Genomic DNA, 13,834 nt, shown 5'->3' with positions numbered 1-13,834 from the left:
GTGTGTGTGTGTGTGTGTGTGTGTGTGTGTGTGTGTGTGTGTGTAGAGTTGCTATCAACACATGCACATTCATGTCTTCATCACATTTATGTTGAGAGAGAGTTGTGCTTCCTTATAAATAACAGATTCACAACCATCCATGGCAAGCATTCTGACTCTGGTAGTGAAGGGAAAACACTCCCAAAGATTAAGACGGCATTGGGGCGTAACGGAGCAATAAAGTACAAATGCCTGTTCAAACAGTCTTACCAGTCGGACTTGGCATATTTCCGAAACGCCTGCCTTGCCAGGTCCTGGTGTGTCTGAGGCTCCGCGGAGATGCCCTGTGCCCTGCGGGTTCTCGGTCCAATAAGTTGAGCGCTGGGCAAAACAGACTGACATTTGTGTAATTTTCTCTTGAGTTCTTGAATCTCGTCTTCCCTGTCCGCCAGACGCCTCTCCAAGTCCCGTATCCTCTCCTCCTTTAGAAGTAGGATCTTGGCAAAGTCGTCCTCCAGGTCACTCATGTTTAAATCTGCGTTAAACTTTGCCGCGATTCTCCGCGATACGGACAAAAGCACTCCACTCCCAGGACTCGCACAGGTTGCAAAAAACGGACACAAATCCCCCTCTAAATACGCGCAGTATGATGATGCTCCAAGAATCCTCTGTGCACGTGTTTATGTTGCAGAAGAAAGGTGCAAAGCGGTGTTTAAAGCCGGGGAGTCAACGGTTGATCGAGCAACGCTACGCTACAGTCCACCAAGCCTTCGGGGAGCTGCTGATGATCCTTCATTGAGAAACCAATTACAGCGGCTCTTCCTCTCCGAGGACACACGCAGACCGTCAAACTGGGTACTAACAGATCCGAGACTACTCCTGTAGTTCCCCGTCTCACACTGCAAACACATCACAGAGACAGCCCAGTGCTACTACTGTCAAATATTTGTTTACCATCTATCTGCACAATCCCGAGCCCCCTTTGAGCTCCCCTTCCTGTCCTATTGCAAAAAAAAATCAATTGTCCTGCACTCCCTTGATAGGACAGTGGACTGGATTATGTTTGCAGTGGTCACATTTTATGTATTGTGTAAGCACAATTTAAAGTAATCAGGCAAATGGCCTTTATAGGCTATGCACTAAAGCATTGATGTTATTATCTGAACTCAGATGATTAAAAAAATAGAAAGTTACAAAATAAAGTGTGGATAATGAAACATGAAATTTCGGCCCATTTGACAAACAACAACCTGCATACATTAAAAATAGAAATTCAGACTTGAACAACAAAATGGATAATTTAGATGTGTCTGTACGCATACTGTAGTGTTAATGTACACAACAGATTAGTAGGCTTTTATCCTCCTGATAAGAGTAATTAGTAATTACATACTTTGGCAACAGTGCTCATCACTTTCATCCAGTTCAGTGAGAGATCATCGCTTTGCCTGCTGGAATATTAATCTCCAAACCCAGCCAGTCATTTCTATGTACCATTTTTCATTCTGCTGCCTAAATCTGTTTCAACTCAATGCATTCATAGAAGGGGGAAAGGGGAGCTCATGGGCACTATGGGGATGTTTCATTAAGATTCTGAGTTAAAAATAGAGTGAACAGATCTTCCCTTTGCTGGTGTCATTACATATCTCACCCTTGTCTACTGCTCGCATCTTGTTCCACCACTTTTTACTGGGTCAGAGACTGATGCTTGTTGCTGGAAAGTGTGGCTGTATGGGTCTTTCTGCATACCATAGCTGGTCCTCACCCTCATTTCCCATCATGTGACACTTATGATAACCAGTTTAAGTGTGGAGACTTATCAGGTGTAGATTGCTGTGGTTCTCATCATGACGCACATATGATCAGCTTCTCACAGTAACGGTGAGCAGCAAAGTGAATGCGATCAGCACTCGAAGACAAAGTGAGGACCCGGGTCGTGCTGTTATCAATGTGGAAAACAGTGATCGATTAATTATGCATGCGGCAGACACTGTGCCCATAACGACAGCGGTAAATTAAGTGTCACCTTCTGTGACCTTATCCATATCCAAGGAAATACACTGAAAAAGCACAACTGACATCGCCATGGCTATATCTGCCTCACTGGCCTAAAAGGTGTATCAGTGTTGCCTCTATACTCGACTATTCCCGTGTTTACACAGAGTGAGTTATGCTGCACTACGAGTTTCAGCTTGTGTTGTCTGAGCACTACATGGGTCATCTCTCTTGGATGTTGTAGGTTAGGTAATGGACGGCAGGTTAACCTCACGGCACCCAGAGATAGATGCTCTTGACTGTGCGCGCGGGTGTGGATGTTCACAGGCGCCATTGAGTTCACGATTGCGGAGTCTGGCCGCGCTGTCCTGAAGGCTCCATGTGCTTGTCTTTGCAGTGTTTCTAAAGCATCTCTGGGCAGAGAAAAACAGTGCCCTCTCGTTCACCTCTGGGACAGATCAGCTTACGGAAGAGAAGAGGGCAGACATTAGTCACTGTTTTCCTGTAATACACTCACACACACACACACACACACACACACACAAACCCACACAGATGAAATAGAGAGAGGTATCTTGGGTATACCCAGACATATGCTTGCACATCACTATCACCCACGCACACAATTGCATGCAAAGATTTATGTAACCATTCACAAAGCTAAAATCCTTGCATACACAGACGCACACACACACACACACACATATGATCATGCCATTATGAAAACCTTAGGAGGGATTACTTTAAGTGCAACAGTAGGAGAGGTATGCTGCTGCGTTTCTGTAGAATTGAGCCCCTGATGTCTTTGATACTACATCTTACTGTGCTCTTTGTGTCTGGCCTTCTGTCCCAATGAGACACCGCCAGCTGGCCGCCTGCCTGGGCCTGCCATCTCAGGAGAGGTGATATGAACCCTGGGAGAAGGTAAAAGACGGAGAAAGATGCCCTGGGACGAGGACGGGGGAGACGCCGTAGCCCTGGGCAATCTATTTTGAAGCCTCACCAGTCCCCTAAAATACTACAGCCAATCTTGCACTTTAGTAACATTATCATACACCAAATTCCCATCACATCAATGTAGTCTCACATTGTGATATCATATCCAGAGCTGCAGATTGCTCACATTGAATAGAACCACAACTCAGGAAATTGACTTAGCAAACCCAGTGATGATACTTCCTTCCTGCCTTCCTGTATTAGTTTTATCAAAATCAGATAAGGCAGCGATAAAGAAGATAAGGTGCATTTCTGTTCATTTGGGCTGCAACTAACAAATATTTTCACTATTAATTAAGGATATCTATCAATGAATCTCGGAAGATTCAAAAGATTACTGAAGGCAACTGGACTTGCAATAGATTATTTAAGAGGAGACTAATCACCTTTAAAGCCGTTATATTAGATATTTTAGCATTTAACTTGTTCTGGTTTTACTGCCTGAAACTTTAATGTTTTGGTTAACTCATTGCTGTCAGCGCTATCACAACGTTAGCAACTTAGAGAATGATGTAAATAGAGTGAATATTGGACTTACATTAATCAGATGGACAGAAACACAACTACAAGTGTAAGCTAATGTTGCTCTGTATAATTTTGGAAGTGTAATTTTGGGCAGTGGTGGCCTAAAGGATAAAAAAGCGATCTTGTGATCGGTAGGTTGTCGATTCAATCCCCAGACTGACAGGATCAAATCCGGTTGGGGAAAGTGAAAGAGCAGCGCTTGTCCCTCTCTCATTGCTACCACTGAGGTTCCCTTGAGCAAGGCCCTAACCGCTCAGTGGCCAGCAGATCAGACCAGGTTCCAGGTATGAATTAACAGGTTGTCATTGCAAAACAGAATTTGTTCTCAATCGACTTACCTGGATAAATAAAGGTTAAAAAAGAGACCAAAAAAATTAAGGTGAATCATTTAATCGCATGATCAATAAAATAAAGACAAATGGCCATCTCTATTTTCCAAGTTGATATCTTCATATTGCTTGTTTTGTCCAACCAACAGTCTAAAACTCAAAGATATTCCCTAAAACTCAAAGATATTTCCTAAATTTCAAATTCATGTAATTGTTTCATCACTAGACGCTGCTTGAAAAGAAAAGTCTAATCAGAAAAAAATCCGGTACTGTGATCCAATGATGACATGTGAGAATCAGCTCTAGTTGTAGTGTTGTAGAGAGAGAAAATGTCTTTTCTGTGACGTGAACACGAGGTCAGGGGTCACTGGTTGGAATGCTGCATTCCACTCATCTTCCAGATGTGCTGGGTGACTAACATTGGTAATGACCTCATCATGTGTACAGAGGCCCTGAGGGCTCACACAAGCAATCCCCAATTTGGCAATACAAGAAGCAAAAAACCCAAAGAAATTAATCACAGGCTACTATGGAAACACATTCACCAATTTGACAACATGTGCAGCAAATAAAAACACGCTCCAAATCAGAAAACTTGAGTTGATTGAAGCACAATTTAAGATTAGTTTAGTTTAGTTACATGATTCCGATCTTATTGCAGAATGTATGCTTACTGGGACTATATGTTAGAATCCTTTGATATTCAGCACAAGCGCTGTTGTTGGAGATGTCTTCTTGGGAGGGGATGGATTGGGGGATGGCCGCCTGGTGCCTCCAACATGACACATCATCAGTTGTGCACCCCGGCATCATTGGGTGTTTTGGCTTTTTATCACAATACAGCCTCGCCTGAGGCTGGCCCATCGCAGGCTCATCAGACCTGTCCCGGGCTGCCTACAGTGGGCAAGAGTCTGGAGGTAATCTGTTAGTGGACCGTTTCTCTTCTTCCCGGACAAAGGATGTTGGTTGCCAGAAGGTAGTCTGGGCTTCTAGGGGCATGGCATCGACAGTTACCCTCTTACAAGCCAGTGTAGCAGCTAGGCACTTCAGCACTTGGTTGTGGCACCAAGTGTATCTGCTTTGCGTAAGGGTGGTCTTGCAACAGGGTTGCTAGGACAAAACACTGGAGACACGGTGGATCCTCTCCAAACCAGAGATGCAGGTTGGTTGGAGAGGGCATGAAGTTATAAGTAGTATATTTGGTATCTGAGAGCAAATCTCAGCATATTGGACTCCATGTTCCACAGCTTTTACTAAGTGATCTTCCTCCTCACCACACCGTCGCACCTCATCCAGCGGCCTTGCTTGGCTTGGGACACAGCTCAGGCACACCTGTCCACTTCCTCCTGGTGGCGCAACTCCTCAACCACCAGGCGCCAGCGTTCAGCTGGAGTAGACTTCTGCCATGTGGGTGTTGTTGCTCCCAGCCCTAGGTCCCCTTTTCCCATGTTGGACTTGGCACACTATGTCCTGATGTCTCAGAGCAGACTTTGCCTGTGCAACTGCTGCGCCTGAAATGTTGTATCTATCTGTCTGTCTATTTGCAGCACATTTACACATAATATATGTGTTGTCCAATTGAAGATATTCTTTATATAGCTGTTTTTTCATTTGCATGTGTTTGCTATAGTTGCGTGAGTTGAGCTCTTAAGGCCACCTTACACTGTGACAGAGAGACATTTTTGGAACAAAATGTCACCTGCAAATAACAGTTAAGGGAAAAATTATTATTTTCTTGCACACAATAGATATTTCATTTGTATGCCTTTTTGTTTTGGTGATGTAAAATAAAGTGGCATTAGTAAATGAAAAAAGGACACATTTTGATTTGTTACACTCTTAGCCTGCTGATGTGTTGGTGATATTGTAAATGGCTCTGAAATAGGCTTGCTTTATGGATTAAAAAAAAAAAAAATCAGGCACATGGTAAAAGGAGAAGACATACAAACAGCCAGATCATCATCAGCTCCCTCTGACTGACTTTACCAAATCACTCCAGATTGCTTCTATGTCAGCTCATCTTTCTGGAGAAAATGGAGGTTGTGCCACTCTGCGCTAGCTCAAAAAAGGATTATTTTTTGCTCCTCTGACAACTCTTGGGTGTAACAGAGGTGTCTATTTTCACGCCTGTCCCAAACTGTCTGACACTTTACCATCATGGAACAGCGAGGAAAAAAGGGTGTGTGTCGGGGGCTGTGGTGTTATCATTATAGAAATGTTGTCATTTTACATCAGTATTGGAATCTGCACTCATTACACTATTATTCCTCGAATAATGGACAAAGCTTTGGATGTGTTGAATGTAAAGACACATTACATAAGCGGTGGAGAATCCCTCTCATCCCTCAGGCTGCAAGACTACAAATAGCCACGCACACACGGATGCTGTTTCCCTCTCTCCACCTCTGCCTCTCTTTCTCTGTGTTTGTGTTAGCAAAAGCACGTGTTGGAAAAGGTCGTTACCTGAGACACATTTGCGACGAATGAGCTGCTTTGATGGTTTCCTGGAGATCAAAACTTACATTTCGAGGTCCGTCTCCAAAGAAGCTTAATTTTTCTTTCTTTCTTTTTTTAGGGTTACAAGCTGTAACCACACCTGAGTGATGAGTCACATCACAGGAGAGCTGGGATCTAGCATGCCATTATCAGGCTTTTAACAAGGAATGCGTTTAATGGAGGCTAGCTTGAGAGAGCACGTTCCTCCCCTGGTGTAAACCATACCATATGGAGGCTATATGCTCAACACAAGAGAGTTAGGAGATAAATCTATTTTTTTTCACAATGCCTACAACGAGTTGGTTTTGCTGGTAAAAGTTTCATGTTTTCTAAGTCCTATAAAGATCTTCTCAACCATTTGGTAGAGCATATATTGACCTGTGAATTTGGTAAATTAATACCCCCTAACAAGTTTGATGACTTAATAAATATTCACAAACATGCTTTACGGAAAGAAATGCCCTTTAATGGCAAAGGTGCTGTTGCTAATGATTAAAAAATGAATAGAACTGAGTAATTTTCTGGTTTTAAACTGTTAGTCAGTATCATCAATTTAATGTCATTTTATATTTGTTGAAGTTATTAAATCAGAATGTTTCTAGACAATACAGTCACTAATTAGTCAGTCACTAATGATATGAAAGATCCAACTGACAGTACAAATTCCCTGAGGTCACCACTTCTGTCCAAAATGTGTATCTAGATGAAGTGTAAAGGAAAACTAGTCAGCTCCAGCGTCTACCTTCACTGTAATTTTTCTCTGCATGTGTGGTCAGTTGAAAAAAAGGATGTTTGTTGTTAGGGCCCAAAAGATCTGTGAAATGCAAAAAAATGTTTTTCTCCAGGTCAGAAGTTGCTCCTCTTATCTCTTAAAGTGAGATTCTTGTAAAGCCTTTGCAAGTCACATATAGGCCCGTTATTCAGCTTCAGGCAACTGCCTGTTATGAAAAGGGAAAGATGTTTGATGTAACTTAGAAGGTTTAATTAGCAGAAATGAAGAAGAAATTTGCTACAAGAAGCGGGGGAAAGACAAATGTTCCACCAAAACGCAGGGTTGTTGTTGACCTCATTCATTTTCCTACTAACCAACATTTATAGTAGACAGTAAACCTCATCAGCATAAAAGCTTTTAAAGGAAAAACATGCATAGGGCTTCTCAGACCATACAGTTAGAAGTAAAATAATAAAAATATACAAACATAGACAGCAGGAATATGAAAGAATAATGAGCACACACCATAAATACTACTAAATACTAAATAATAATAATAATACTAAAAAAAGATCTTAAAACAAGCAACTAATGCAAGATAATTTATTAATTTGCCTTTGAGGAGGTTTCTTTTAGAGTTTGCGGCAGAGTTTGGGGCAAAGTTTGGACTATACTAAATACTCTACTTAACAATAATACAACTGTGTCCATATATAGACATGAACGTGAAAAATGACGTTTTAAAAATAGCCTTGAAACGTGGATTTTCCTTTTTAAAAACTACAATTCAATCCCACTTGAACACTTACAGTTTATATTGTCTTCCATCAGACTGTGTTCATTATGAATGAATACATGAATAAATGAATGAAAGGAGGCTTCCTGAGATTCTTGTGACCAATGGCAGCACTTGAAAGCGAGCGTCATACCTCTTCAGTGAGATCAAAGGTTCTGTTTGCTCCTATAGCTCCATAAAGCTTTCTGAGCAGACATAGTGTATTCCCAGAATATTTATTAATCCAGCCCTGACCTAACCTGATTTTAAAAGCAGGCATCATCTCCTCTTATTAGAAGAGGATTGCATCATTAACTGTTAATAACTCCCTGGATTACGGTGCGATCAGCACATGGATAAGGTCAGGTAGCAGTGGTGGAGGAAGTATTCATATCCTCACATAAAAGTAACAATACCACATTGTATGTAAAACAACATTACTAGTAACCGTCCTGCATTATTGATGTTACTTAATATTATTACATTAAAATCTAATTTTTAATGAATCTACTGATTTTCTCAATTCATTATTTTGTCTGTAGAAGGTCAAAGAATGCCCTTCACAATTCCCCAGAGCCCAAAGTGATTTTGTGCAACTAAAAGTCCAAACTACAAAATGATTCAGGAAAAGCAGCAAATCCTTATTTGAGAACTGGAACCATGACATTTTGGGCTTTTTGCATGAAAGAAATTAGCAAGAAATATTCACTTGTTTATTTTCTGTTGATCCACAAACTGTTTCAGCTCTAATTTTAAATACAGCCAGGTTGTTTAATGTATAATAATGCATCAGATTAGAAATTGATCACGTTTTTTTTGTGAAGTTGTTATCTGTAAAGTTACTTTTACTAAAGCCCGAATAAAAAAAACGAATGCAGTGGAGTAAAAAGTGCAATGAAATGGAAACAGTCAAGTTAAGTAACAGTACATACTCTTTGCACTTAAGCACAACACTTTAGTAAATGTATTGAGTTACATTCCACCATTGTGTAGCTAGAAGACAGTAGCAGCTGTGAGTCATAGGAGTCTAAAATCACAGCTATTGGACCCCTGAATTCCTCGGCACATGCCTGTCTCTGCAGGGTCCCAGCAAAGTAAGCAAGCTTTGCACAACCTGTGAAAGTTACAGCAGAAGAAGGTCCAAGCATTTGGAGCAAGCTCTGACAACAGTGCCACAGCACGCTTTCCCTTCAAAAAAGTTCATAAAAGTCTGCCTAGCTAAAGATAGACATGCAGTCAGGAGGGACGGCAATAAATCAGTAGGAGACCCCCGGGGCCCTAATGGGAAAGGGTCCGAGGATCATTATGATGATCCTCAGCATGTCACTGAACGGAACTCCTCTCAATGTGTGACCTAAATACCTAGCAGTAAAGTATCCTCTGATGCCTATTATAGTGCATTAATGTTCCAAACAATGACTTGAACATTTATCATACCATTTCATATACTAATAGTAGCTTGAGAAGAACTCTCTCCTGCCGGCACGGTTGATCCTTACACCTAAGGGCCTCTGCATTCCTGGCTCAGCTGGACATTCACCAGGCCACCACCTGCAGCCTGTCAACAGACTGCACGGAGTTAACGATCCCCCCTCCTCACCGTGAAACCATTTACCGTCACCCTGACTGGTAGGTGCTGTAAAAATAGTGTCTAAAAGCACTTACAGGACCTGTTAATGAACACTGTCCAGTAATAAAAAATCTGAGGCAAAGAGGAGAAATTGAAAAAGTAATTTTAAGATATACAGTCACACACAAAGCAAAGAACTGAGATCATACTGTATACACAATATAAAGAATTGCCAAAGAGATTGCGGTTGAAAAGGACAGCTGGTGTGGCTCAAACCATAAGGCTCACATCTTTGACTGACATTTTCCCACCCTGGCTGAGTGCTAACAATGGGTAAAAGCAAAGACAAGCCATCTTGTCTCAGCTGTCACTTCAGAGCCCATGTTGTGGGAAAAAAACATATTCTTAATCACATCCACAAAGCCGAGATCCCCCCAATCACCAAAATAACACTGGAACATCTTTTGTTCTTCTCCATCTCTTTGTCTTGATCTTATTATTGTCTTGTTCAGATTCATGTGAGTCAGTGATTTACCATAAAGAGTTTGAGCATTTTGGCAGCTAAATGCGCCAATCTGCTTTGATGTCTTATTCAAGAAAGCATCCTTCGGCAAGACAGACCTGGCTCACTGGATTACGTGCAAATGTAATCTCCATATTTGAATAACAAAGACAAGACTGATTGTTATTAAGAGAGATTTAGATCTTATCTGTGGCTCCTCCTGATTTAAGCTTTGTTGTAGTTGCCTAGTAGCCAGCAACGCCCGCTTCATTTTCAATCAACATCACATGGCGCCAGAGGAGCTCACCCAGAATAACTGAACAGGCCTCCAGAGGCAACTGCTCACTAATGTATTATGTACGATCTGAGTGGCCATCTCCTTGTTGGATATCACGGCAGAGAGTTAGTGTGAGAGATATTACCAGAAACAGAGAGACATTCTTCATGGATGCTTGGATAAATCTGTGCCTATATTACATACCAGCGCACAGTCTACGTAGACCCCCAGTAAAAATCGGACCATGTTTTCTAGATGAGCGTAAATCACTGTTCTCCACTGTGAAAAAGAATGGTGGATGACTCAGCCTGAAGAAACGCTTGAAGATATCTGGCTAAAAGTCAAACAGGGCAACCGGGAAACACTCCTCGTCTTCATGTTCCAGGCGTGATCACTCTTCATTTGCGTGTGCTGCAGTAAATCAGCCATGCAGGGCTCCATTATCCTTGACCTCATACATGATCATCAAGACAAACAGCATTACTCAGTGGATACACTCATCCAGTATAGATTCAGATTTCAGCTGCAATCTTATTGTAATTTCCAACATCATTGCCTCTTAAGCTAACTCAATATACATACCTTTCTTTTTATCTGACCTCTAGCATTTGACCCACAAACCCATTTTTCTTTGTTATAGCAAAGCAAAAGGTACGTTCCCACAGCCCAAAAAAATAAGGATTATTTAACAGAGTGGACTTGAGAGGGTCAGGCACATACATCAGCTTTTAAAACATACAATAAAGATGAGCCTTTTAAAGACTTTACTTTTGAGTTTTTTTGAAATCCCTAATAGAGCAGATACAGGACATCGGAACAGATGAATAGCTTGTATGAATATCAAAGGTTACAGATTCAAAGTAAGACATTCAAAATAACAGCTGTCTTGACGATTGTTTGATGGGTTGACATCTTTTCAGGATTGTGCTTTGGCGCTCTATGGAACTATAAAAGAATATCCCTCGTGCTCCAGTAGTTTGGTCAGGGACACTCATGCTCTCTGGCTTTAACAGCTTCATCACTCTCTATATGTGGTCATTATTGTATCCCTGGTTGTGTTGTAACTTTCTGAATTAACATGACAGTCTCATACAGTGTTACATTAAAACGGTTACACTTTACTTGAAGGTATCTACATAAGAGTGACATGACACTGTCATGAAAATGTCATAAACATCATAAGCAAGTCAAACATTTATGAAATACCGCTTCTGTTAGTACGTGTCATTTGGTTTTGTCATGACAAGTTAAGGTTAGGGTTAGAACACACCGTCCATGATGGACACTGCGAGGGGCAATGGTGTGATTAAAACCCTTTAAAACCTCCTTCAAAAGGTCCCTTGACATGGTGCTCTTTGGATGCTTTTATGTAGACCTTAGTGGTCCCCTAATACTGTATCTGAAGTCTCTTTTATATAGACCTTAGAAATCCCCTAATACCATATCTGAAGTCTCTTTCCCAAAATTCAGCCTTGGTGCAGAATTACAGCCACTAAAGTAGCTTTCCTTAGTATGTGCAATTTCTGAGTCTGTAGCTTTTGAGGAGGAGAGAGGGCAAAGCAGAGAAAGGGGAGGTAACCTTGCCTCTTATTACCTCATAAGGGGCAAGCTTCCAGATCGGTCCATCTGAGCTTTCATTTTCTCAAAGACAGAGCAGGATACTCAAGACTTGGTTTACACTTATCGCCATTTCTAGTCACTGGGGGACCATAGGCAGGCTGGGGGAGCTCATATTACTAAAAAAAAAAATGTTTTAAACATGATAAAGTGACCTTTTCATGCCAAGGGACCTTTAAAAAAACCTATTTGGTCAGGGTTAGGGTTATGATTAATGTGTTCATGACTTTCATGTCATTCTTATGTAGATACCATCAAGTAAAGTGTTACCCATTAAACTTCCCAGTCTGAACTTATCATTGGCCTTTCCTCGTTTCCCCATCTGCTGACCAAAGCTTTGTTTTTCTTTTCAAATGCCATCCCAATGCTAAAAGGTCACAATGACATTGTGGATCAAAGGCCGCTCTTGGCTTTTTGAGGCTTTTGGTGTTCGAAAATAATTCTCGTGTAGTAGTCAGTCAGACAGCGAGACTTGATACAAAGCACAAGAATACAAGAATTATCATTAGTGTTACTCCACAACCCACTGAGAATAATCAAAGGAGAAAATAGGAGGACGACTCGCTTCCAGTCGACATTGCAGTTGGCTGCCACATTTCAAAATCATTCTCCATTAATTGATTCCTTGCTGATGGGGCTTTCAATGCCTGTTCAGGTCTGGATTCTGACTCAATGTATACTGAAAAGGAACATTTTCTGATTAGAGACTTTTTTTTTTATCATTGTGGGCTTTTACACAAAGTTGTGAAATGGTCTAATAACCGGCAAGAAGAAGGCCAATCTTAGTCTCCCATAATGCCTCAAGAGCCATGTGCTCTACTACATGGCCATGCTGCAAATGATCATTTCCTGTGTGAGTTTATGTGACAGGACTTGACCCCACAGCAGGACAGTACCAGGCCCCACACTGCTGCTGTGGTTGCTATGAGCAACGCACAAAGGTGCAGCCTTTACCCCAAACTCAAGAGCAAGTCAGCCATTTAACATTTTGGTGAATTTTTTCGTCATTTCCAAGCGTCAGAACAAACTCCTCCTACATATTTAACCCCGTCAACTTAGAAAACAAATTTGTGCAACGTGCATTGTCTCTCGATAGAAGCCCAGGACGCCCTGGATTGAAATATAAATATAGCACTTCTCTGCCCATTCTCTGCTGGCTTCCATGGAAGCCTCACCCCCCTGACCCAACCATGCTGTCCTCTGTTAAGCGCTGATCAGCTGATCAGCCTCAGCTGCGGGGCTGTTGTCAGCAGCACACACCTACAGAGAATCACACACACTAGCAGACAATACACATAATACAACACGGCACGTGACAGATGTGAAAAGGGATCCCTTATAGTGATGAACCCAGAGTTGTAGTTTCCCTAGGCTGTACAAAGCTTTTTAGCATCTCTGAGCTGGTTGTTCTGGTAGTTTCCAAACACAGAAAGCAGCTGTTTTCAGCAAGAACATTCTAATTTACCCACCCAGCACCAAAGTGCCATCTGCCCCCCCAACGTTGTCTGTAATATGACCTGTTTACATAAATCCATAACCCTAACTACTCAGCATCCAAAGATCAGAGAGTCTGTTCAAGGATGATGCAATAAAAATCGGCATTGCAGGTTGGTGAGAAGACCGAGGGCATCCATATTTGTTCGGTCTGCTGTCCCAGCACTGGAGCTGACGACAGATGGCACGGACACTATCATAAGAGTCCCCTAAGACTCCCCAAAGACAGTGTATTGGTTTTTGAGATCAGTCCATTTTGGACAGGAACCTACTCAAATACTAAGATTATGGGAGGTAGAGGGAGAAACTTCACAAACTGTATCCCAACGTAACAGCTCTTCCTGAGCTCTGGTCATCACATGACCAGCAGCAGCCACATTCATTCTGGGTCTGGAGGGCTTTGATCATGTCTAGTCTCCTGAGAGGAAAGTGTTGTTGTTGGTGGATAGTGTTTCTTTTCTCCTGCCCTGGTCACATGACTCAAAAGTCATAAAATAGAAAGGATATCAGAATCAGAATCAGAATCAGAATCAGCTTTATTGACCAGGTATGAAGACATATACGAGG

The 13,834-nt window shown here is 41.7% G+C and overlaps 1 protein-coding gene across 1 annotated transcript in view; it reads right to left on the bottom strand.

Moving 5' to 3' along the window:
• Window positions 1–931, bottom strand: part of LOC116705324 (cGMP-dependent protein kinase 1) — a 79,492-nt gene extending 78,561 nt beyond the window's left edge. Inside the window, exon 1 of the mRNA XM_032541414.1 lies at window positions 250–931. Coding sequence (XP_032397305.1) covers window positions 250–506 — 257 coding nt within the window. The 5' untranslated portion in view covers window positions 507–931. The remainder of the gene's footprint in view (window positions 1–249) is intronic.
• Between the last annotated feature and the right edge of the window lie 12,903 nt (window positions 932–13,834).

Source organism: Etheostoma spectabile, chromosome 17 (assembly GCF_008692095.1).
Source record: "Etheostoma spectabile isolate EspeVRDwgs_2016 chromosome 17, UIUC_Espe_1.0, whole genome shotgun sequence".
In the NCBI taxonomy this organism is placed as follows: Eukaryota; Metazoa; Chordata; class Actinopteri; order Perciformes; family Percidae; genus Etheostoma; species Etheostoma spectabile.
Note: the sequence above shows the minus strand (reverse complement) of the source record. Positions and strands in the feature narration are given on the sequence as shown.